The sequence below is a fragment of the Coturnix japonica genome, chromosome 1 (assembly GCF_054131305.1).
Source record: "Coturnix japonica strain WE chromosome 1, WE-NBRP24, whole genome shotgun sequence".
Classification (NCBI taxonomy): Eukaryota; Metazoa; Chordata; class Aves; order Galliformes; family Phasianidae; genus Coturnix; species Coturnix japonica.
The window spans coordinates 53,301,988-53,328,463 of record NC_140663.1 but is presented as its reverse complement, the minus strand read 5'-3'; the positions used below and the strand labels follow the sequence as shown (position 1 = coordinate 53,328,463).

Here is a 26,476-nt window from a genome sequence, read left to right as displayed (position 1 = left end):
GTTGTTGTGATGAGGAGCGGCTCCTCCCCCTCCTCGTGCGCGGCCCCCCCGCCCTCCCTCCTTTTGTCCACACCCCGCTCCCCGCCCCTCCAGCACGCCGTGCCCGCCCCCCTCGCTCTCCGCCCTCCCTATTGGCTCGGCCTGCCCTCGCCCCTCCCTCGCCCCTCCCCTCCCCTCGGTTTGCCCCTCCCCTCCCTGGCGGCCATCCCCCCCCCGTGCCCATCTGTTCCCGGCGGCGCGGCTGTTGCCCTGCAGGGCGCGGGCCGTGGCGCGGGGAGGCGGAGGAGGATGGGCCCGCGTAGCGGCGGCCGCCCGCGGCAGGGGCAGCAGCAGCAGCAGCAGCGCCCCCGCCGGCCCTAGCGCCCCGCCGCTCCGAGCCGCCCCGCACGCGGGCGGCAGCGAGGGGGCAGCGCGGGGCCGCCGGGGGGCGGCCGGGGGGCGGCGTGGCGCCGGGGGGCGGGCGGAGCGCGGCGCAGCGCCGAGCAGCGGCGGCGGCACGCAGCCGCCCGCGGGGTGAGGCAGCGCTGAGCGGGCGGGCGGGCAGCCGGCGGCCGCGGGAGATGTGCCCGGAGGAGGACGGCGGCTGCGGCGGCGGCGGAGGAGGTGGAGGAGGAGGCGGCGGCGTGGCCGGTACCGGCGGCACCGAGGCGGCGGCGGCGGCGGCGCTGGACGAGCTCCGCTCCTGGTGGGAAGTCCCGGCCATCGCGCACTTCTGCTCGCTGTTCCGCACCGCCTTCCGCCTGCCCGACTTCGAGATCGAGGTGAGACCCCGCGGCCGCCTTGCGGAGCGCTCCTAACTCGCCCCTCAAACTTTCGCCGGCCCCGCTGCCCCCGACGGGGCCGCATTGTTCGGGGTCCGCCGAGGCACACAAAGGTGGTGGCGGCGGCGGCCGCCGTGGGGTCCCCGTGACCAAAATGGAGGCTGCGAGGGGCGGGCTTCGACCCCCGGGGTGCCCGGACCGGGCCCTTTGTTGGGGCGCGGGGGTCCCACCTGGGCGGACCCCGCCCGCTCCCTTGGCGGCGTCGCATTGTGCTCGCACCTCCGCCCGGCTCACGCCGCGCTCCGCAACTTTCTCGTGTTTTTGGTTTGGGGATTTATTAGCTCGCTGCTGTTTAATAAGCGTGCTCCCCGTTCTTATTTCCTCGCGGGTAGCCGGGGCTCCGTGCGCGTTTCCTGCCTCCGTTACCAATGTTGCGGCCGGAGCGCGTCCCGGTGGGAGATGCCCCGGCGGGACCCTTTTGTGCCGCCGGGAGCGGCTCCGTGCGGGCACCGCGCCGTCACGCGGGGCTGCGGGGCTGCGCCCGAACGCGAATTGCGGAGACGCTCCGAAGTTCCACGGGATGCGCGAAGCCTCGAAGAGCCCAAGAACAACTCGGGAGGGGCGCGGATCTCTGAACAGGGGGAATCCCTTCCGCGGTGCGGGAGCTCGAAAGGGGAGAAGGGCTCTCAATGATGCAACTTCTGGCCGACGGGAACTCCCCTCCCCCTCCTATTGATGCAGACACATCGCGGGGAAGCGCGGGGCTCGGAGGAACCCGAACGTGCGGTGACCGCGGGGCCGAGGCGGTGCGGGACCCCTCGGGCTCCCGGCACACGTTTAGGGGGGTGGGGGTTCTACCGCTCTGTTCCCATCTCTGGGACGGAGCGCCCGGTGCTGCCTCCCCGCTGTAAGCTTCACCGGGAACGTGCCCCGTAAAGGATGGAGTTGGAGACCACCGCTCCCATCGGGTTGTGTGAGCGCAGCTGTCAGGGGCTGTCTGCAACATACGGGCGGCTCCTTCCTGTTCCCCGCAGCCCCGCATGGCTGACTATCCCCGTTGTGTTCCCTCCCATCCAGCCCCATCCGTGGCACTGAGGAGCTCAGGAGTGGCACGCGGAGCCTGTTTGCTGCATGAAACGAATGGCTTTCAAAGGGGCTGCTCGTGCGCTTCTGTTGTGCTCTCAACGAGCGGTGCTGCACGTGGCTTTTGGCTTCGCTTCCCCTTTGGGTTCGAGCCTGCTGCCCGTTCTGGTGTCCGAGATGGGCTCTGTGATTTAGGGCGTCCCAACCAAACGGAGGTGGTCGTCTTCCCAGCCATTGGGGAAGCAGAGCAGCCAGACGTGGAGCGATGTTGTGCACCAGCAACACGCCCTCTGTTCAGCTTTGGTGTGCGTGTGAATACACGGGGGTGATTTGTGGTATCCCTTCCCCAAAAGCCACAGTCCCTTGGCGGGGCTGAGACTTGAGCTGCAGGGTGGCAGTGCCCAAACTCAGAGATACATAGTGAGGCTTGTGCAGCCGTGTTCCTCCCTGCATCCCTCAGACAGATGCTACCAGCTTCCCGTGGTGGGATCTCCTTGTCCCAGGAGAGCAGAGCTCTCATCCCCTCACACCTGGCTCTAGCAGCTCCTCAACATGATTGCAGAGGCAATAGTTTTAGCACCCCCCGATACTTTTTGTAACAAGAGCCCCCCCCTTGCCCTGGTTTACCTTAAGGTTCTGCTGCATCAATCGCTGCAGAGCCTCGTTTTCCAGTATGCTTCAGTGAATAAGAAGGTGTCGTTATCTTTTGTGCTGATGGCTCTGCTGGTTGCCCTGCCTGTGTGGCCATCTGGATCATCCCCCTGCACCTAGCAGGTTCTCCAGTGAGAAGTTTGGGGACTTGGTTAAAGTGAGGCAGCACGGAGCTCTTTACAAACTCTTCTCTCTCTAAACACAGCCCTTTTGCCCAGCACTTGCTGTCCCAAAGAAAGTGAAGCCTCCAGCTGCGGGCTGGCCTTTGCAGCTGTAGACTTGGCTGGCAGATGTTTCTCCTTTTTTTCTCTGGACTAGAGCAGCCCGAGCTCCCTTGAAGATGCATCCATCAGGCCGGGCGCCGGGCATTGTTCGGGGTAGGGGCAGCCCCCATGCTGGCTCACTCCCGGCAGATGCAGGCGCCTGGTGAGCCCGAGGCCCCAGAGCTTTTCAAACCGGGCTGGGGAGGGGGCAGCCGGCACCGGGTCAAAAGTTCAGTGGGGCAACCTCAGCGTGCCGGGACGCAGCCGGGTCCACCCGTGGGCCTGTCCGCATGGCCGGGAGCGCGGCTGTCACCGCGTTGTGTTAGTAAATTCCTTCCCCCCCCCCCCCGCCTTTACATGGCCGCCTTGTCAGCCATCTGCCGTGCCAAACTTCCACGCCGCTTCCAAAGTGGGCTCTTGGCTACGCTGTGGTGGTCACGGCTGCTTTCTGGGTGGCTTTAGAAGCCAGCGTGGGTTGGGTTTGTCCTTGCCTACTGTCGCAGCTCTCTGGGGGGAGGAGGCCTGTCCAAACAAGCCATTTTTTATATATATTTTTTTGTATTTTTTATGGTATGCCTTGCCCTGGTGGGCAGAAGGGGCTGCATTCCGCAGTCGGATCGGTGCATGTGATGATAGGAAGCGATTTGTTTTCCTCTTCAGGACCGTGGGACACCTCCCGTGACAAAGTGTCTCCTGGCCACGTGCCTTCCCTGCCGCGACAGAAATATCCTCCTGGCAGCTGCGGGGATGTTGGGGGGTAGAAAAAATATTGGGAGAATATTTAGCAGTGTTTCAGCACAAGTTACAGAAGAGCTGGAGGGGAGCCAGCGTGGCATGGCCACCCAGCTCCTTGGCCTGCACTGCTGGGAGCTTCGGCCTGGGTAGGTTGAGGGGAGGTGAGTTCTGAGAGCATGCTCGGAAATAGTCAAAACGCTGTTGTTAACTGCGTTTATTTGGAAAGGGGGAAAAGCCACATTACATAGGGAAAACATAAATCTTTTCCTGTGGTTTTTAAAAGCGCCTTTGGGCAAATTGCCTCTGCTGCTGTCTTTGCTATGGCTCTGAGATGCTTTTCCTCTCCTTTCCTTGTGGTCTGGGCTCCAGGTCTTTCTGTCAGGAATACAGTGTGGCTTCCACACATCAGTGGCTGCTGATCCCATGGGTCCCAGGGGGAGGAGGAGGAGTGTGGAGAAGAGGGGATTTGTGCTGTGGCTGTGGAGGGAAGAGCACAGAATGAAGATCTGTTCTGCCTCCACAAACCAAGTAGAGCTTGAATAGGCAACGTTGTTTAACCTGTTAAGCTTTTGGCACGTTGGGGTTTTAGCACTTTGGTAAATGTGCCCTTTTCTAGGATGGTGAAATAAACCTTGACCTCCACTGTCCCATCGTGTTAGTCCCTGTTTGAAACTTCTCAGTGGAGCCCAATGCTCACTGATCTCTTTGAATGTCCCTTGTGATTCGTGGCACCAAACTTCACGGCCTTCCTGGGGGTTAACCCTTGTGCACAGCTACCAAAACTTTGTGCTAAGTCCTCACCCCTCCATCCCAGCCATGGTCCAGCACTGCATTGTTTTTGGTAGTACAGCAGCAGCTGCAGCACCTGTGGGTGTCTCGTTGTGTCCTATTGGTAGCCAGGTAGCTTCTGATAGGAGAATTTAGGATCTAAGATAAATGCAACAAGTAGGTGGAATGAGCTGACTGAAATGTAAGTGAAACAGTGCAGGTCAGCTCTACTCATGCAAGGTAAGTCAGAGCTGGTTTAATGGCCTTCTCAGTAGAGTAGTTCAGGCATGGGGATGTGCCACTTGCCATCTGCCCATAGGTGGTACACGTCTTGGAAACTGGAATACTAAGTGAGAAAGTAAATGAAATGCTGGGTGAGCTCTGTTTTATTGTTCCTCCTACCTGTCCCATCTGCCTGTGTTGGGCTTCACTGATTCTTCAGCATCTCGATGCTCTCCCCTCATCCCTTCCAGCAGCAGCCCTCACTTTGCCTGTCTTGGCTTTCACTGCCTTCCTTATTCTGTTAATAATAGAATCATTAGCACTCTGAATGTCAGTATTGGGCTCTAGAGTTCATTGAGATTAATGGATGGGGAGGCAGAGAGATACTTCTTAGAGCCGTTGTTTCAAGTGGTCTGTAAATTGGAAAGCATTACATCGGTTTAGGTTTCAAACGCTAGGCACATTTTTCACAACCACAGATCTGGAACTTTTTAACAAGTGTTTACGTTTTGTATGATGAAACTGTACTATCATTGAATAAAAGAAGCGGGATAAGGTGGTTCAGGGGGCTGGTACATGCATTAAAACGTTATCTAAACCCCCTGAAAAGAAACAAGAAGTGACTGAGCGCAGAAAAAAAGGCTGCCTGAACAATGGGCAAGGAAGGTTATTTTGACAGCAACATTTTGAATGGCTCTGACTTAGGTGACAGGGAAGTCAGAGAATGACCGCAACAGTGGAAGGCAGAAGGGGAAGAGGAAGCAAATAAGAACTTCAGAGATTTGGATATTATATGCGGGGTTTGGTATTGCAGATTTTCTGCTGTGGTTGGAGACAACTGCCTCTCCCGGCAGCACAGCTGAGTGGAAGGAAATCCTATCTGTTAGCTGCCACGTCTGTGAGCCCGCAACTTAAACGCTTTAAGCTGAATTTGTTTAAAAACCAATTTAAGATAATCTGGTGTAAATCTTTCCCCACTAGGAAAATATATACATGTATATATATCATCTGTGTTCTGTATAGCAGCTTAAATATGACTTAGCGGTTTGCTTTGTTTACAGAGCTGCAAACCTGGAGCAGTTTAATGAAGCTGGTGCAAACTCGTGCACGGCGCATCTAAATGAGTCGTGGAGTTTGTTCTGCTTGGAATTTGCTACAGTTAAACCGGCTAAAAGTAACACCTTAAAAGTGTTGCAGCTTTCTGTGCGGACCTTAACTGCGGTCGTTCTCTCCTTGCAAATAATACCGGGGAGCTGTGCCATTCTGCCCCTGGCATCTGTTAAGTGCCTGCATGAAGGGGGAAGAATTAACTTTTGTAATGGCAATGGATGCTTTCATAGACTTCTTTCAGGCAAAATCTCCCCCAAGAAAAGGGCTGGGGAGAAACGACAGCGGCAAGGGAGGAAACAGATCCCAAATTAAAAGTTTCTAGTATAAATCTTATTGTAGGTATTTATGAAAATTATTTTTCCCTCTCGTTACCAGCAGAAACAGCATCTGCCGTGATGGCGAGAACAATGCGGCCCAGTGATTCCTCCTTCCTTACAGTAGAGAATCCTGTTAAACACACAACACTGTGCCTTAGAGTGTATCCTTTCAGCAGGCTTGTTCCTTTTAATGGGTGCCCATTCCTGGGGTCTCCATTGTTTCACCAACAATGGCACTGGGGGCAGCTGATTTGGTTGACAGAAAATGTGTTAATTTAACAGATCTATTCCCTTTAGCAAGTCTCCTTCCTATTGTGTCCCAGTTCTCCCAGTTCCTCGGAAGGAGGGCTGGGGAGCGGGCTCTCTGTGCTGGAGTGCTCCTGCAATTAGGGGGGGGGGGGGTTGTGGCCTTTTGTGTAAGGAGCAGAAAACAGCTGATGGGTAAAAGTGATTTTAGTGCATTTTACTTGCTTCCAGAAGACACGTTTTCACTGTATTTTCTTGCTTTTGTGTGTGTGCGTGCTTTTAAGTTGGCCTTTCCTGGGGATGGGGTAACAGCTTGGCGCTGCAGGCCTAGCGTGGTCCAGGCCTTTGCTTTGGAAGCACAGCTCAGAGGTGGCCTTGCAGGGCAGCTCCTTTATGAACTCTTTATGTTTTATAAATGCCTAGCTGAAATACCAGCTTCCCACTGGAAAAATAGCACTGCTAGTATAATCCAGGGCAGTGAGCTCCGAAAGATGTGAAATATGAGGGGGAGTGTTTCTTAGACCACCTCTGTTCTGGGACGGGCCACCGGCTTGATGGTGCTTTAAAGGCAATTTGAACACCACAAGCTCTGGATGTGCTGAAACTGGTTCAGCTTTTACAGCACTGATGAAGCTGAGCGCTTTACTAACAGGGTAGGATGGCATGGGTACTGCTGTGCTGGGTGGGTCCTGGAGCTCTGGTGCCAGCAGGGAGGTCTCCTGTCCCTCAAGGTCTTGCCTTGCCCCAGCATTGCTTCAGGTGCTCTTTGCTCTTGGTGTAGTTGGAGTGCTGGGGATGGGGAAGAGAAAAAGAGCCTTGGGAGATGATCTTCCTCCTCTTTGGTAAAGCCATTTGTCCTCTGATTCTTTCCTGTTAGGCATGCTCTAAAGGAGATGGAACTTTGGGCTACAAAGATGGGGAAGGGTCTGGAGGGCAAGGTGTGCAAGGAGTGGCTGAGGGCCCTGGGTTTGCTCAGCCCAGAGCAGAGGAGCTGAGGGGAGGCCTGATGGCGGCTGCAGCTCCTCACAGGGAGCGGAGGGCAGCGCTGAGCTCTGCTCTGTGTGACAGCGACAGGGCCCGAGGGAACGGCATGGAGCTGTGCCAGGGGAGGGGCAGCTGGGGGTCAGGGACAGGGTCTGCACCACAGGGTGGTGGGCACGGCCCCAGGCTGCTGTAGTTCAAGAAGAATCTGGACTCTGCTCTCAGTCAGATGGTCTGATTTTTGTGTGGTCCTGTGTGGAGCCGGGAGTTGAACTCACTGAGTGTTAGGGGTCCCTGAGTCCCTTCCAACTTGGGATATTCTGTGATTCCATGATTCTGATTCTTTGCACAGCTTAAGGACTGAAGGGCAGAGCTGGTTTTGTATTTGTGGTAGGCTTTGTACACTGGGAGTTGTGGCAGCAAAAAAACAAACAAACAAAAAAAAACCAACCAATATTTATACAGCCACAACAGAAAGCAAAAAGGGTTTGGTGGTTGCTTCTTCTTTTTTCTTGCATGGATTTTCTATTTGTTTTAGGAGGCAAAGGGTGAGAGTTCAGTTTAAGAACTTGACTCTTAATAAAGCTTGTCATTGTTCCTAATATAAAACAAATGATGAGCATGGGAGAGGAGTGCAAGACTCCCTCTTCTGGTGTGCTCCGAAGGTTTAAACACTAAAAACCAAGTTGGGAAGGAAAGGCCAACAAGCAAGACGCCTTCCATGTCTCTGTGTGGTATTTTTGGACCTCACTTAGGCATAACCTTTGCTGAGCATAACTTACTTCATGACATCTGCATAACTAACATAAGGACACTCTGTGAAAGTGAAATGTGTTTTCAAATACAAACCACATAGCACTTAGAAGTATGTACTGATTTCATACGGGTTTCCAAGCATCCCACCCCTGCTCTTTGCTAATGGTAGTAAAATAACTCACCTGCCTTAAAAAATAATCAGTAGTTCTTCTTAGAGCTTTGTTGAACTGGGACCAGTTCCCCAAGGTGTTAGGTGCATTGCTTCACAGAGGGCTGTACCACCAGGGGTTGAAACGGTGACACAGGAATGGAAACAGGCAGTGGGGAGGGGAAGGGCTTTTTATAGCGGACTCTTCTGCTGAAAGCAATGCTTATCGCCTCGCATTTGGGGCAGCAGGTGGAGCAGAACTGAACAGGTAGCAAGAGGCCGTGCAGCAATTGGGTCACCTGTGGAAGCACCTAGCAGACCTCTCTGCAAAGTTTTTGGGGTATTTTCTAGTAGTAAGTCAAAGCATGATGTATTTTCTGTAGTTTGTTTTCTTTGTGTTAGTGAACATTCTGGTTAGAAAAAGCTTAACTTAAAAGCTGATGGTCATCCTTTAAACCGCTCTTTAAAAATTCAGATCTGACCATGCAGTTGAATGATGAAATTAATTGATTTGATCTCACTGTGGCTGACAAGGTATTGAAAAGTTTGTCTGATAACTCTTTCTTAGAATCTCAGTTTTTCTATTCAACAAAGCAAACCCCAAATCTTTAGGGTTTTGTTTCCTCCTAGATTTCTCCTGGGCACTGTGACCCAGCACATGTCAGCATCTTTCCTTTGGGACTTACTTGCTGTGCTGGAGAGGCCTGATTGTAGGACAGGCAGCCGTGTAGAATAAACACGGAATTGCAGTTTCAATTTCTTTTCTTTCAGCCCGATACAAGGTGCCGAGGCACAGAAGACTATTTTGCCCTTAAGATAATTGTGTGTTGGAGAGGATCAAAGGGCTTGAGGTTTTTTTTGGTTGAAAGGGGATTTTCTCCATGGACAGCTGCAGTAGTGCATTAGTCCTGCAATGGATTATCTTTCCATGATCTGTAGGATCTCGACCAGCTATCAGGGGGCCCCACTGAAGGCTGTTGCTTGGGGGAGGCAGAGTGAAAGTCTCCTGTAACAGGGAGCCCCACAGTGCCGGGCAGCTCGGACTGCTCGGCTCCCCCTGCCCTCGGTGGACTGGTGCTGGATATTCTTAGCCTGCAGATAGTGTCTGGAGCATGGAGAAAGGGAACGCAGCACTCAGTTATGATTAACTGCAGCTGATGCCCTACATCCACCCCACTCCGCAATGGAAGTGCTTATTAAGGAATGTGAGAAGGGAGCCGATTCCAGCTGCTGCGGTGTCCTGTAAAGGGCAGTGTGTAATTTGGGAGGGTGTTACGAGTCCCTCGGTGGAACAAACTACTTGCTGTAGTGAGTGGTTGACCTGCCAAATGCCTGGACTTTCTCATTTGGGCAAGTTTTGGATGGTGGCTGCTCCGCAAATAGCCGTAGCGTATCAAGGGAGTCCCTCCATGCGTGCAGATGGGTATCTGCATCCCATTCCTCCCGGCACACAGTCGGGTTGGACAGGGCTAGGTGCTATCAGAGGTGGGGATCAGGTCATGCTGCGCCTGCCCAGCCTGCTTGCAGTGCTGGGGGAGCTGGGCTGGAATGTGCCCTGGCACGGGCTGCCAGCAAGCACTGGTCCCCAGGTGCAGTTGCTTGTGCTGAAGTCAGGCTCAAATTGCATCTGTGTGCTGGTTAATGAGTGGTGGAGTGGGACCGCCTCGCAGGGCCTGTTGTGTGCCTTGCCTGAGGTTGCAGGGTGCAGGAGCACAGGGTAATAATACTATCTTCATCAGCAACAAATTCCACCCTCAGCATCTTTAGAATCTTCAGCTAACTTCAATGACACGCATTTTATAACTCCTTTCTTTATGGAAAGAACCCAGCTTTGGATTTCAGGGCTGAGATAATTTTTTTTTCAGGAGGCGTATTTAGGAAAACTTGTCTTTTTGTAATTGCAAGTAGGACTGGTTTCAGAATTCAAGGATGAGCGCGGATGGCCATCTGATGTTGTGCTGTTTTTCCTTGGAGGAGTAACTACAATTTATAATCACTGCCTAGGCTGCAGCCAGTTGGCAGGAAGGCTGTTGTGAAGGGATTGATTATTAGTGGATGCTTCACTGTGCTGTCCAAGCCTGAATTTCTTGATCTAACCAGTTTCCTTCGCTTCGAATGGCTGCAGTCAGCAGAGAGGAGAGAGATGCATCTTCCCATTTGGCAGTCCTATTTCTTGTTCATGGGATATGCTCGGGAAAAAAGGGTCAACGCAAAGTGTCAACACTTCAGCGTTCTCATAGAAAGCCAGCTGTCTAGCTGACTGTCTGGAGGCTGCCTGCAATTTTTCTGCTCCCTCTTGGGATTCTCTCTGTAAATGCATTCATTTTAAGTGCGGTGGCTTAACAAAACTATGTCTGTTTGGTGTGAGCATCCTGGAGGCTGTGTTTCTGTTCCTGGGTAACGCGCCAGGAGAAGTGTCACCAGGAAGGTGATCTTGCTTTCAGAAACGTGTACCTGCCCTGCAGAGCAAAGGCACGCTGGCAGCTGCAGCAGCAGGAGCTGAGTTAGCATTTATACTGGCAGCAAAGGACATGGAGAAGTACAGTTGCAACAGAAAAGACTGGGACTCTGGCAGCATCGTCTCAGGGTCCTTTCAGGAGATACTCTGGGGGGGGGACGTGGTCACGCAGAACCACACCCTGCTGCAGCTAGAGATTAACCTAGGCTGCCTAATTAAAGGTTAGCATGTGCACAGTTGTGTGCAAAGCAGTGGTGCTGCTGTGGCAAAGTAGCTGGACTTTGAGAAGGAGCAAGAGTGCAGGGCTGCTTGAGAACTGTCCTGTGCCATGCAGCTTGCTGTAGCCAAGCTTCTGGCCTGGGGGAGAGGCTGAGCTGCTGTGGCTCAGAGAGGACAGCTGAGCTAATGCTTAAAGAACAGAGACTCCATGCCAGGGCTTGGAAGGACGATCCTAACCCTCTGCTTCTCCTCCTGTCCTCCCCCACTGCCAAACCCCCTCTTGGGCTGCGTGGAAGTGTCCCAGTTCTTGCAGCTGTGTTAATTGTGATGGGTCATTTAGTCCTGAAATCCCTGTTTAAAAGGGGCAAGTCCTTGCCTCGTGTGACAGCTGCCGCCTTGCACTTTTCCCCAGGCTGGAAATAACTGCATATGACACAGAAGCAGAGAGCAGCATGGGGGAGGGAGGAGGCTTTCTGGCTTCCTCTTAGTTCTCTAATGGCTTTGCTGTGCGATTCTTTTCCCATGTGGACCATAGCAGAGTCATGCCCCACATATTTAGCAGCTCTCTCAGTTGGCAGTGCCTGGGTGATAGGCAAAGGGCCTTGCGCTCTCCGGGTTCCTGACTGATATTCTTGGCCATATGGGAGCACAAGCAAGGGGCGCATGGTGGTGATGCTGGACACTCGCCTGGAGCATTGGGAGCCTCTCTGGAGCCAACGTGCTTGCCTGCTTGGAAGGTAGAGCCATGCTAAGTTCTGTGACATGGCGAGAGGGAAGGCTGAAAGATTTTCCTACTGCCATCCCCTCCCCAAAATCTCAGAGCCTGGAGCCCATGGAAACATGGCCAGCTTTTCCTTCTAACTGAAGGGCTGCCTCCTGATTGGAATGACAGCTTTGAACTGGAAGACATTATTTCATTAGCGTGCTAATCAGATACAGAGATTACCTGATTGGCTACTTAATAATTAAATGAAGTTGCCTGTAATTCTTTGAGCACACACAGAACTAATTAAATTAACCCTTCACTGCCCTGTGTGCCTGGGGTGCACTTGTGTGAAATGGAGAGGGCGGCTTCTTCAGTGTGGGGACTGCAAGCAGGAGGGGGCAATGGTTGTAACGCAGCTAGGCATGGGCTGCCAGGGTGGCCCTTTCTGGTCAGGAGCCTCACAAGGAGGAGTAAGTAAGCAGTTTCATCCTCCAGTTGAGCTGGGGCTTTGTCTGCCTGGCAGTTGATCAATATCATTATGCCATCGAAGACACTGTGATTATTTCATTGCCAGGTGAACTGTGGGCATCTATGCTTTTAGCCCTGAGTGTTGGGTTGATGGAGCCACCTTATAGTAATGCAATGCTGTTCTCTTGCTGCTGTCGCCTTCTAGACTTTGCCCATACATGTTAAAATGAAACTGTCAAATTAAGCACGTTTCACTGTCATCCAAGACTAAACTTGGCAGAAAAAAAGCCCTTGGACCTTCTGGCCCAAGTTAACCACGGCTGGCTTCAGCTACCCCGGTAACAAATTGCTGCTCTCCCATTTGGGACATGTAGGATGGCTTTTTACTTTCCTGTGTTCCCTGTTGCAGGATGTGTCCCCTTCCTCTCCCCTAAGGACTGATGGTAGCAGCGGTGCCTTCGGAGTCTTTAGTGAAGGGCTAAATAACTAAGCCACTGCTTTGTGCTTAAAATCCAGCTTCCCGGTGATGAACAGCCTGAGGTGCCAGTGAGAACGGATTGGGAGACAGAGGAAAACAGGGCTGGTGCAAAACAAAAGGGCAGCACTTGGGGTAATGAGGTGGCTGTGATGCCCTGTCCCATCGTGAATGGTCTCCTGTGAAAAATGATCCCCCGTGTTGGCTACCTATAGACTTGGGCTCGCTGACGTGACGGGGTTTGAAAGATCAGGATGTGCATAGACTAATGCTGGTGCAGCAACTGGTTGGGTTTGAGTGTTACTAATATGTGATGTTGCTTTGTTGTAAAAGAGAAGTGAGTAAGGCTTGGCTGGTCTGTTGTTGCAATAAAAACTGTTTTCTGAGGAGATTTCTGAAACAAAGAAGATCCTGGCGTGTGGTGGAAGTAGCCATTTAAATGCATCTGGCCATAAAGATGGTGCCTGCCAGCAATGTCGATACCAGAGGCGGAGATGCACTCATGTGGGTGAAATCCTGCTCCACAGGGCAGGGTCTGAATGCCAGAGATTGGGCCTGGGGATGGAGCTCAGGGAGGCTTTTTACTTCTTCTGGCCTCCTCTTTGTTTTTGTTTATGGGTTTACAAAGTCAGATTAGCATTTCAATGCCGTACCTCTGAGGCAAAGGCCCTTGGGGTGCCGTGGAAGGCGGTGGAGCAGAGATGGTTTGGGATTACTGGCTTGTCCTACAGAGGTGCTTCCTTGGGGCTGGAAGAGCAGAGCCCGAGGGCCTTGTCTGTGCTGGGAATGGGCCCAAATTGCAGCCATCCATCCAGCTGCTCTGTTGCCAAGTCTAAAGGTGGATAGGCAATGTTACCCTGACCTCTCGTTGGCCTTATTTTCAAGCAAGGAGTTCTGAGGAAAAGGCAAAAAAGAGCTGCAAATCCAGAAGCTGTTTGACTTCTCCTGTTATAGTTGCTGATTTTATAGAAGACTTTACCGCTCCACAGACGTGCCCTTACTTTAATCCTTGGAATCCCCCTTCCGGAGTCCGATTACTTTAACAAAACCGGGCTGTGGATGAAGCAGTGATGTCATGGTTTGGTGGTGTTGCTGTCAGTATTCCACATCATAACATCATGTGCAGTATGGATGGCAGATTCTTTAGTTAAAAGGAAAATTCAATTCAAAAACCTCAGTTTGCAGCTATCAGGAAGAAAAAAGAGTTTAAAACCTGAATTTCTCCAAACTGGTTCCACTATCTTGGATGTGTGCAGTCAACGCTTATGTCTTCATTCCCATGTAGGGTTTTGATAACTTAATGCTATATGCTGCCTCTCTGCTCCAGCTAGGGCACCTTCATCCCTGCTTCCGTCTATGCTGCTGTTTGTCTGCTGTCTGGGAGAGAACTCATCCAGGGTGCTGCTGAGTGAATGGGGAAAGATGAGCTGGAGGTATTGTTCAGCTGGAAGGTGTTAATTGGTGCTATCAACCACTTGTTTGATTTCTAGACAATCGCAGCAGTGCTTGAAGTTGTGCCTGAGCCAAACAAATGGTGGGGGCTCTGTGGGTTTCTCATTTCTCTTTTGAGTGATTATCTCCCCACAACCACCCCAAAAAATTAAACTAAAACCAGCAGTGCTGTATACGGGTGAGCCGGGAGATGACCCTAAGTGCATGTACCCTGCGAGGTGGCTTGGAGGGACTAGACGCGGAGCACAGCATGTATAAGGGATGCTGAAATGCATGGAGCTGCTTCTGTCTTCCTTAGAAGCAGAGGAGCAAATGAGAGTGATGTTTTCTTCTGTGACGTTTCCTGGCTATTGGACAGATGCTTGACATTATCTAGGACAGAGCCTCTGGTAGGAGAAATACCCAGCTGCCAAATAAAATCTCTTTATCTGTCCTCTGGGACTCCTGCCCAGAGGGAGGGCGAGTGAGAGCCTCTGTTCACCCTGCAAGGAGGGGTACAGGTCTGACCTGTGTCTCCGGAAGAACAGCTTGCTCTTCTGCAGCTGCAGAGGGGAAATCCTGTCCCCTGCTGGTCTTCTGCCAGACAAAGCTACATCAACCCCGATTTCCCAGATATTTTCCCCCCACCCCCCACTTTCTGGATGCAAGAACAAGCAGGTTGGAGAGTACCATGTGGTACAGCTTCTCTACGTTTTAGCCTGGGTGTATTCATGCCTCTTTCCACCATCAAGAAGTCCAAAGAGTTTTGGATGTTACTGAGCCACACCTCTTACCATTCCTATAGACACATGCATCTAGCTCCAAGTGCTTGTTCCTCGTGCTCCTTGGATCACGGTGGAATGGAATATTGCTATACTAGTGTCCTATGGTGGGCGTAATGGCTTTGCTTTTTGCTCAACCTTGACCCTTTGTGGTGTGCAGATGGTTTTGTGCTATGTCATGCATGGAGAACAGAGTGAAAGACAGCAGCTGAACAAAGAGAGGCAATGCTAAATGGAGACTGAGATCCTGATGGTGTAAATGATCTGTGGAGAGCAATGTTACTAGAAGGCTATTCAGGACTTCTCTCCTCAGGAAAGACTGATAAGGAAACCCCCATTGTAGAACCAGAGAAATACATTGGAGGTCAGACTAGAGACTTCCAGAGACTCCTATTTGGATCAAGACTTGCCAACAGTGGATCAGGCTACCTGTAGTCTGGAGGATATGTTGTGCTTTCCTATGTTCTTTTTTCTTCTCCCACTTGCCCAAAAAGAGAGCAGAATTGTTACAGAAATTGCCTTGAAAGAACTTCAGCAATGCACAATCTAGAACTGACCTAAAGTTCAGGTTGGAATGGAGAGGAGCTGGGAAACTGGATGGTGTTTGATTCTGAGGTGGTAATACATGTTTGGCTGGTGTTTCTTGAAACTCCCCTCAGACTGGGATTGGTAATAAGGGGCAATTGTGAATTACCAGTTCCTTTTCTCATTCCATAGGGAATAGCTTGTCTCTGAGGGGTGGTTGTTGCCTGTGCACTGGTACCTCACTTTGGGGTTGTCATACAAGTGCTCAAAGCAGGACTTGTGTGTAAGAAGCACATGAGATTGCAGCAATGGCCTTGCCAGAAACATCGTGGACCAAACAGGAAGATTTGTATTCTTTTAATTGAGAACAGATAACCCAAGAATTCTGGCTATTACTTTTAGTCCCAGCATCCCTCTTGGCACTTCTCAGGTGTGCACAAATGTTTGTGGAGCTACTCTTGGGTAGATCAGGGAACTGATATGGCTGGTGGTGTATTAAATATATATATGTGTGTGTGTGTATAAATATATATATATATATATATATACACACTGGATTTAGTTTTGTGAGCTGGCTTAAAGAGTGGCTCAGCAAACAGTTGTGGTGCCAGCCATTGCATGGTGTAGAATTTGGAATAAGTTGTAGGGATGAGAAAAGGGGCAAGAATAACTTAGTGCTGAAAGTGGACTGTCATGTCAGACTGATTGTGCAGGGTTTTGTCGCTGTCAGTGGAAAGAAATTGATCTTTGAGAGATGAGGAGAGTCTATTTTAGACTCGAATGAATCACTCTGAAGGTGTTTCTTTCTGTGGGGGTGATGGAGAAGAACAGAGTGCACCAGCTTAGGCTAGACACCCAAATGCAAGCCTCACTTTGTGACTGTTTTAACAATGGAAATACCAGCATACCTTATTAATGTCCGTAATACTTCTCCTTCACCTCATTGTAAGTGTAGGAAATGTCAGTGGAGAAATCCCAAAGTTCCAACAGGGCAGGTGCAAAAAATAATGAAACCATGAAAATTCAAATGCTAACTATAATGTAACCAAGTGGCAGCTCTGGGGAGAAAAAAATGTCTTAACTACTTGCCTTTGGGTGGGTTGCCCATAAAAGGGGCTGTTCCTGCATGCTTTTCAGCATTTGTGTCCCGTAGCGAGCGCTTCAAAGAGCAATATTCTCTGCTTGCCTGCTAATGTAATTTGTACTTGAGCTCAAGTGGTAGCAGCAGTAGAGAAGGTGTCTGTTTCAAAACACTGCCGTGACATGATAGCAAGGGGTTTATTGTGTGTTATTGTTTTCTGTGTTGAAACTGATGCTAAATGATTACAAATTCAATTACTTGACAGGAAACTATAGATTTACAGTTGTCTGTGCAACCTTTACTCCATCGTCTTGTACCTGCAGATGAGGATCGTTTCTAATTACAGGGTCACATGCTTTTTCCATGGGAGAATGGCAGAGCTCTCTTTGTAGGACAGATGGTGCTGAGAGTATAAATCAAGGCTGAGCACTGAATGAAGCTGTTATATGGTTCTCACCTCATTTACTGAAGAAGTTTGAAGGTGGGCAGGAAATGAGAGGCTGGGGCTGCTACAGGAGAAGAAAGGACTGTCTTTCAGTTAAGCGCAGGCACAGTGCCATGGTTCTTTCTCCAGTGGCAAAGCAGCTTTGAGGTCCTTGTCTCTCCCCTCTTTTACTCTTGCTCCTTGCCCAAGAGATTCCAGCCTCTTTTTGTCCACCAGCATTTGTATAGGGAGGAAAGCATTGCTGGTTCAGTGCTAAACTCTCTGAAGCATCTTAACTATGTTGGTAAGTTATAGCTTTAGAAAGCACTGAGGGCTTGCTACTGAAGTTGGTAATGACAGCCAGAGCCTGCCCGTAGTCCTCTGAGCAGCATTGCGCAAGGTGCCTTTATCTCCCTTGCTATCACTGGTGTGTGCTGCTACCTACCCAAGCTGGAAGAACTACTGTTAGAAGTCAGTGCAGTTCTAAATGCTGCCATAGAATAGGAGGCCTGTGGGACTATTTTTGGGGTTGAAGGAGAGGAGACCAATCTCACACTGAGGTGCAGAGACTGGCTGCTTAAATTGAGTGGTGAATTTTGTGAGCATCAATTGTTGTTGGTTTTTTTTTTTCTCTTTTCGATTTCTCATCTGTCAGATCAGATTAAAAATCATTAACTTGTAAATGGGTTGAGAAAAGAGTTCATGCTTATTTGATTGAGATACTATGCGGAGGGCCACCACAGGAAAAGGTCTATGAAGCGATTAATAGCTTATTTGGTGGCCGGGCTTGGAAGCTATGTAGCAAATTGAACATAGGGATACATAAAGAATGAGAAGGATAAAAATCAATATTGAACAGCTGTCTCTCTTTCCTAGTCACACTCTCCCGTGTACTGAATGAAGTGTAATGGAGAGGTATGTGATTACTCATTTAATAGCTATTATAAAGGGTATGAATAATGGGACAGACCTCAGGTTGTTTTTACGGTCTTTAAATGTAGCTTTTGCTTTGCACGTTGTCACCTGAACTGCTGTGAAGAATTGGTAGTATGTGGAGATGATGCAGAAGAGGTAATAATAAGTGAGGCTGAATGGAAATGTAAAAAAACAAACAAAAATACTCCCAGTTAACAACGACCTAATAGTGAGGTGCAGCTTTGGTGTTTGTGTTTGAGCGAGGAAAGGAAGAAATGGGAAAAATATTAATAATTAAGGTTACTAGAATCGGCAGTGGATGAAAATGGAGGTAATTGTCCAGGTCAGTGATAGGGAGAATATCATACTGATTATAGACTTGAATTGTTCTGCTCTCCGACTGTGTGATTACCAAGACTCGGAATTACAGAATGTGCAGTTCCGATTCAGAAGACAGGTTTTCTGATAGACATACCTCAGACCTTACTGTTTCTTTTTAATAACCTTTATAGCTTCAACAGGTCTGTGGTTTGGAATAATGCTAATTTCCACGTGTCTGATGGGATAGGCTGTGTGGTATGGATGTTCTCGACAGCCTGGCTAGTGCTGGAGCTGCTCTGTCGCCTTGGAATAATAGGATCTGGGAACAATTAAGAGGCAGAGTAATCAGTTCCCGGGGGCAGCAGCGTACCCTCTTGCTTTTCAGCATTCCCTTGTCTGACTCATGAACTCTGTTGATTGACTTGGGAAGCAAATGAATCCGGCTCTCCTCCACAGGAAAGAGTTATGGAGGCAAGGTGCTGAGAGGAATACATCACATCTCAGGCAGCTCCTGCCCTCTCTTCTGTGAAATGTGTGGAATTTACAATGGCTACTTAGCTGCTGGAGGAGCAAGATTATTTATTTATTTATTTGTTTATTTTTGGCCTTGAAGTTTAGTCCAGCCTTTAAATTAAGGGTTGTAGCCAGGAAACACTTGTACTTGAGTGGAGAGGAAAATCTTGTCAGTTTGCTAGAAAACCAGTTGTAGCTAACAACTATAGTTGGTGCAAAAGTAAAGGAGCAATAAGGTTTGCGAGTACTTCGAATACATGTTGGTGTAAGAGTGGAAATGGGTTGTTAGAATTTGCAGCTTCCTGGGCAACTTTCCTCTTATTCAGCTGTCCTTGGGCAGGCAGCGATCTCTGTCTTGGGGTACAGGTAGATGTTCCCGGTGTGACACACCTCTGTATGTCTGCATTTCTTTCCTGCCAGGAGTGCTGCGGGTGCTGGCGGCCGGTCAATGAGTGTGGTGGGGCTCTGGGCAGGTGAGGTGCAGTGCAGTGGGTTATGTGAGCTGCCACATGCTTCCTGTGTGACCTTGGGCAGCTCACAGTACGAGCCGGATCATCTGTCTTCCAGTCCTACATGTGTAAAACACAAGAGCCTTTACAGCATGAGAGCGCTCAAAGCATCTATTTTTTTTCCCCTTTAACATCATTACTTAGTTCTTTTGCCAAAAGCCTCTTCCTTTTTTCCTTTTATTTTTTTAAATACTGCATGTGATGATTATATGCTCTAGAAAGTTGCTTGTTTCTCATGCACGTGGTGGGGGAGGGGAATACAACCGTGCAACAGACCAAAGCACATGCAAAGAAGAGATGAACTGCATGAGTGGGACTTGCCTTTAACCAAATTTGGCTTACGATATCTTAGGTGCAGGGCTGATAGAAGGGGACAGAGGTAAATCTAACTCCCGGAGCCCTAGCTGGGTGGTGGCTGAAGAGATGATGGGGCTGGGAGGGGGAGAAGAGGCAAGCACACAGAAAATCAATTCCTGCTCTCTGGAAAACATGCATGCAGAATGATAGCGGGGCAGGCGTGGGGGCGTGCAAGCAAGTAACATCCCAGAAGCTGGAAGAATAAAATGAAAAGGCAGCAGGATCAGCACACAGATGAAAGGCAGCCCCTTTAACATTTGCTCCTGGACTCTGGCAACTCTCAGCAGTTGGCTGGAGACTAAGCTGGACGGTCCTGTGGAGCTTCAACAAAGGGACGAAACAAACCTCCGTCCCCCGGGGCCCCCCTCCCCGACAACGCGTGAAACAACTTGATAAATGATTGCTCTGTCAAGGGACGCAGGGATGGAGACGTCTGGGAGCGCAAGGGGAATGCGTCCAATTCAGGCTCATGAAGAGCTCGGGCTGGGAGAGGGAAGAAGAAAGAGGGGTGGTGGGATCCCTAAGTATGCAGGGGCACCAGTCCCCAGCAGGGCTCGGGGCTGCATGAGGGCTCAGCCCCCACCGCCTCTGTAATGAGGGTGGCAGGAAGCACAGCCCCCCAGTCTGGTTGATAGCATTGAAAGCTAGAGGGGAACTATTCAGGGGAACATTAATTACCCTAAAACAAAACCAGGAGGAGTTCGCAGCTGGGGCCCAACACTTCACATTCCCCTCCCTCCCCGGCTGCTCCTCTAGGGTACGTGTGCGCCAGCCCTCAGCTCGGCCTCCTTGCTCACACTGTGGAGCTCAGGCATGCAGTCCATCGGTGGCTGCCTGTGGGACTTTCAGAGGTGTTGATGGTGTCCATGAAAGAAACTTAGTGCCACCACCACAGAAAAGTGATGGCAGCCCTCTGAGGTCTTGGTTTCTTATTTCATCATTTTGGGGCCAAATGTAGGAATCATAGCAGTGGGAGCCAAACATGGTCTTGCTTAACCTAAGAACAGGCAATGGGGCTGTGTCATTCTTGTTCTGTCCTGCTGGCCTTCAGAAGGGGTATGGCAGCAGTGTCTGTGGTGTTTCCTCCCTCTCCCTATAGGACTGGAGCAGAGGACTTAATTTAGAGCAATCCTGAGTCACTGGTTAACAAGCGCTTGATCCAAGGGGCAGCTGCTGCTACCACTCGCAAGGTGACCCGTAGCTCTGCTCCTGCCTGTCCCAGGCTGCTGATAGTGAGCAACTGTTGTCAGGAATAGAGAACCCAGCAACATTTATAAATAAAATGAGTTTAGGGCAAACTTCTCTACGTCCAGCTAATGGAGGGGAAGGGCCTGAGCTAAGTTTTGTTCTTGTTCTGGGTATCGGGTTACTGTCACCTATCCAAGCAGAAGCTGGCCCCATGTCTTGCTTCTGTTCCACTTTGGCAATAGGTGTTAACAAAAGTGACTAAAATATGGAGCCTATGTGTTGGGGGCATTTGTCTGGAAAAAGGCTCACCTATGACAGCATGGCATTCATTTCATACTGCGAGATGCGGAATCCTCAGTGCAAGAGAGACATAGACCTGTTTGGAGGGCATCCAGAGGGGGGCCACAGAAATGACCCAAGAGATGGAACACCTCTCCTACAGGGACAGGATGAGAGAGCTGGGGCTGTTCAGCATGGAGAGCAGGAGGTTCTGAGCTGACCTGAGTGCAGCCATTCAGTATCTAAAGAGGAACTACAAGAAAGAAGGGACATGCTCTTCTGCAGAGTCTGCTGCGATAGAACAAGGAGAAATGGTCTCAAGCTTAGAGAGGGTAGATTTATGTTAGATAGAAGGAAAAAGTCTCTTACAGTGAGAGTGGTAATGTGCTGGAACAGGTTGTGCACAACGGTGGTTGATACCCCATCCCGGGACACTATCAAGGCAAGGCTGGATCAGGCCCTGGGCAACCTGATGTAGCTGGGCATGTTTCCTGTTCGTTGCAGTGGAGTTGGTCTAGATGGCCTTTAAAGGTCCCTTCCAACTCTCAGTATTCTATGATTCTGTGTGATTTATGCTGCTAATGCTCCAGCTTGGCAGTAAAGGTAGAGGCTAAAACTAGTGTACTCAATGCCCTTCTGTACCTCCTCAAACTCACCTTGTTTCTACAGATAACGAACATATTTTGCCACAGTTTATAGGAAGATTATTTTGGAATAGCTCCGGATGTGGCAGGAGAGCTGTGGGAAGTGCCACTGTGCAAGAGTCCAAGCAGCTCCTGTGTAACCTTGCAGGGTAGGCACTTGTGCTCATTTGAGGCTAAGCGAAATGATGTTCCGCTGAGTTAAGTAAGGACCTATTTATAGTGTAGAGAGACTGGTTCCTAGTGCAAGCACTACTGCAGATTAGGAGGATAGGTGATAGGGAATTAGTCATCCCTTTTAATGCACTACCTAGCAGAGAGGTGGAACTGCTGGTCACTATGTCTTCTCAGTCCTACAAAGACAGGCATCGCTGTGGTATATTACAGAGATGATTTGCAGCCCTGATAACTTAGATTTAACTTTTGGAAAGAGGGTACTGTTTGCCAAACATGCCTTTTATTGGGGGGGAAGCATTGTCTAGACAGACTGTGTTGTATGGGCTGTAGGGAAAGGAGGGGGAAATAGGAGGAGGTTTCATATGTGTCTACTTTCTTTCTCTGTACTTCAGTTTATTCCTTGCGGGCCTGAAACAGTGGTAATGAATAGTGGGGGAACACAACAACAAATAATTGTTCTTTTGCCTTGCATGGACTGTTTCATTTGTGATCATTTGCACGCAGCTGCAGCACCCAAGTGTAAAAGTGCATCACCACGAACTTTTTAGAATGTAGACCTTTCCTTGCCATCCAGCAGGGAACAAATCCTGTCTTTTAACTTTGGATTTTTGTGTACATCAAAAGTGTGTACATCAGTGAGGAATGCAGACACCCCATTTGTTTTTCATTTACTGCTAATTCATCTAGGACTCTGCCACCTTTTCCACCAGCAGCCTTCTCTAGTGCTCAGGCAGTAACCTTCCACAGAGGGACGGAGAAGATAACTGAATGCAACCATTACTTTTCAAGCCCCTGAGATGTTTTAGCACAAGTTGTAGCCTTACTTAGTGGCAGTAGTATTTTGTTTTGTTTCTTTCTTTTTGTTGCTGTTGTTTTGGTTTGGCTTTTTTTAAGGAAGTAATTTCCTACACAAAAAGGAAGTATTTCTTCACACGAGACATAATTAAACTGGAATTCATTGCCACAGGATGTTGTGGATGCCAGAAGTCTAGATGGGTTCAAAAAGCAATTAAACAAATTCATGGAAGAGAAGTTCATCAAGGGCAATTAAACACAAAGATACAATCTCTGGCACAGGAAGTCTTAAGCCACAGCTTGCTGGAAGCTGGTAGGGGGAAGCCTTATGGTATTCTTGCGCCATTACGCACCCTCTGAAGTATTTGCTGCTGGTCACTGTCTTGAGACAGGATGTTGGGCTACATGGACCTTTGGTCTGACCCAGCACGGCAGTTACATTTTTACTATGAAAATACAGCGCTCGGGAATGTGCGTGTCCATCTGGAGTGTCTCAGCAAGTAAAATTCAGAACAAAGGCAAGGTCTTCTGGTGGCACAGGACAGAGCTACCCTTGGAAGGGAGGAAGGCTGGATGTGGCTCTGGGCAGCCTTGTCTGCTGGTTGGTGACCCTGCACATAGCAGGGGGTTGAAACCAGATGATCATTGTGGTCCTTTTCAACGGAAGCCATTCTGTGATTCTGTCATAAAGTAATTATTCACATGGAAAATAGCTTGAGTTTTAGCATTTCCTTTAGTTTTATACTTCCACTAGTTTTCTTTGGTTCGGAAACGTAAGTGAAATGGTGATAATACAACATTGTATTTAGTGCTGTCCTTCAAGCTAGATAATGCATGCTACTTTGTTACTAGAAAGCATTTGATTTGTCTCAATAATGTTGCCTAATTTATGTAGAGAACTGAAAAAGCAATAACCAAAAAACCTCAGATCCTCCCTTCCTAACCTGAGCAAACCTGTAATTGTAAACCAAGCTGCACTGTGAGAGGATATAGCTCAGGGTTCCACAGGAATGAGAATTAATTTGTCTTAATTTCACTAACAATTCAGAGAAGGAAACAGGCAGTGTATTAATTAAATTCATGGGTGCTTAAAATACTGCACGAAAGTTCAAGAGCTCAGAGAGATTAAAAGTTAGATAAAGAACTTAAGGTTGGAAAGCCTATGCTATCGTTTTTGGATGTAAATAATCAAAACCAGAGCTGGCTGGTGGGGACACTCGATGTGTCAGAACGAATATGCCACATCTTGCAATTTCTGGCCAAAAGCTTTCAGCATTTAACATTTTACTTGATGTTTCAATTCTTGATGATGGTGTTTGAAAACATCATCTAAATCATAGAATCCTTTGAGCTGGAAGGGACCCTTACAGATCATCTAGTCCAGTTCCCTTGCGATGAACAGAGACGTCTACAGCTAGGTCAGGTTACTTGGATGAACCCAGTGCTTATTATAGTTTAAATAAATAAATAGAAATATTGTAAATCATGTTTTTTGTAGGCCCGATGCTTTATTTTGAATATTTTATGGCAGTAAAGTAGATAAGCATTCTAGAAAGGTTGTAACAGCATGATGTTACACAATGTTTTCTTCTTAAAAGTGTGCTAATACAAAGGAAAGCTACTGGTTGCGTATAAAGGGATGTTGTACCGTAAAATGTATTAATACTGGCAGTAACCCCTGCCCTTTTCTGTGACCACACCTGTGATGTGCCTGTTTCTGAATACCTTAATAAGAAAAAGACATTAAAAGCTCGATGGAAGTCATAGAGTATTAACTGTAATAACAATGGAAGAATGATCCTATTGTAGAGGAGGATTGAAAAGCCTCAATATATCCAGCGTTCACCTGTATCTAAAGGATGCACCAAGGGAACCAAGGAAATTGGGTGATAAGAATAATAGGCTGAGCTGAAGGAGAAGAAAATTGGTTCTGAACATGAGGAGGTGCTCCGAAGTAGAAACTTGTGAGACATTTATACTGAACAAATATGTTAGGGAGAGAAATGTGGCTGAGAGTATCCCCTGAACGGTCCTGAGTCTTGTGTGCCTTCTGTCTGTCTGAATTTTGTGATTAAGTGAATTTGGAAGCAGGGGATGATGAATGTTACGGATCAGTGGCAGGTACAAATCATCAGGCATTGGGTTTATTTGACCAAGTAGAAGAGTGGACACACTTCGGATATGCGTTATTTTGGCAGAATTGGACTAAGTATTAAACAAGCGTTTCTGGATTTACTGGAAGAGAAGGAACTGGACAGCAAATGCACAGTGATCTGGCTGTGAGTCAGTGCTCCAGACTAGCTGATTGTGCTCATTGATGAGGTTTTGATGGAGATATTTTCCCTCACCAATACTTGAAAAAGACCAAATCCTCAAATTCTCATGTGTCCCCCATAGCTGAGTGGCTGTTAATGGGGTTAATCGTACACCCTCCACTGTGCTGATGTTGGCCACATTATGTGACCTGTAGGGCAGACTTGTAGCCCTCCCTCCCACCCCATCAGCCCTTCACCCCTTTAGCACTGTGACAATGTCCACTCCAAGTTGTATCTAGACATGATGTAGTTCAACAACTCTTCTACTGTGCATCCAGATTTGAATGAATGTTCGGGTCTAGGCAAGACACAGGCAAAAAAAGCACCTGTTTGATTTGGATGGAAACACTGGTGACAGCAACAACAGAGTTGATATCACCTCCTACTAATTCCAAAAGCAGGTTGAAGGTTTTAGAGTATTTTGTGTCTGTTTCTCAGCATTTTTTCAACTAGTCTGTGGTGACTTAAACCATCTTTTCCTTGAACGCAACTCACACAATGAAGTTAAAACCACGTCTTCTCCATTTCCTTCCTCTTTCATTTTGAGGTACTTTCATGTCCAGGGTTTGTCTGCCTCTTGGCACTGAACTTTCTAAGCAGGTTCTGGATGGGGCCACTGGCCCAGCTTGTTCTCGTTTCCTGTCCTGAGCAATGCCTAATATTAGATATCTTGGAAGAAAGATAAAATCCTGCAAAGGCAAGTGGGAAAACTGCAGAATTCTCTTTACTCCAATTGCTGACATTGTTGATGCTTTGTGGTTTTTAATCTTATTGAGGTTAGTGCTTCAATAAATACCTTGCATAGAAGAGTTGTGTGGGTTAGTTCTGTCTGTATGGGTGATTTTCTTTCATCGCTTTTAAATCTATTGTCTCTTTATTTAGTTGGACAACTGCTTGCCTCTGTCTTATTGGGAGAAGAGGAGGGTGGGAATGGAGAATAAGTGCATCCAGATGGCTTTCTTTTCCTGCTTTATGTATCATGTGCTTGGATCGCTTCACCTCTTACTTATCGGCCTTGAACATAGCCCAGAAATTTGAAAATCGTTAACATTCTTATTTAACAAACTCTCTGGTTTTTTTTTTAATGGATTGTAGGCTGTCCAAATTTACATGAACTGGAGTTCAACAAGCCTGTGTTTTGTAATGCGTGTATTTTGTAAATAAATTAGAGCGGCTTCTTTCTGGAGCTCTAATTTTTGTCAGTTCCTCCTGGAATTCTTATATTTCATATTTATACAGAGACAGATGGGCTGAATGTAATGTTTGAGACTGAAATCGTATTTTCCGTATTATTCTTTCTCTCTAATACAGAGCTACACATCTGGTCTGTGGTTTTGACAATGGCTGGATACTAAGCAGATGTTTTTGCTGTGCTGTCCATGAGGGCACTTAGATCTTTGTCCGAATGGTTGCAATTAATGTAGAACCCATCCACGTCTACAATTAGCTCCAACTCCTCTTGCCAGTTTGCATAACGTTGTACTTGGACATACTGAAATTCATTTGTTCTGACTTGGGTAGATCCTTCACATTTCTTTATTATTTTAAATTCTCCCCACTTTTAACTAACACAGAAGAGCACTGTCAACCATTTTTTTTCCTATTTCACGTTGCGTGTGCCCCTTTCCAGATCATTTAATATATTAAATGTTGATCATAGTATCCGCCCCTGGGACTTCCCCCATTAACCCTCTTGAAAACTGGCCATTTATTCGTGCTGTTCGTTTTTCCTAAATTAGCTTTAATCTATTGACAGATGTTTACCTCTCACCCCATGACTAGTTTCCTTAATAGGCAGTGGTGATTAATATTACCAAAGGCTTTTTGAAAATTCAAATTAATTATACCTAAGAGTT

The 26,476-nt window shown here is 48.5% G+C and overlaps 1 protein-coding gene across 3 annotated transcripts in view; it reads left to right on the top strand.

The window, feature by feature from the left end:
- Nucleotides 1–416: 416 nt before the first annotated feature.
- CECR2 (CECR2 histone acetyl-lysine reader) overlaps nucleotides 417–26,476 on the top strand; it is an 88,109-nt gene continuing 62,049 nt past the window's right edge. Inside the window, exon 1 of one of the 3 annotated variants that reach the window (XM_015865212.2) lies at nucleotides 417–761. In XM_015865212.2, the coding sequence (XP_015720698.2) occupies nucleotides 561–761 (201 nt within the window). In that variant the 5' untranslated portion in view covers nucleotides 417–560. The remainder of the gene's footprint in view (nucleotides 762–26,476) is intronic. The other 2 variants (XM_085520626.1, XM_085520635.1) reach the window with 2 other exon arrangements.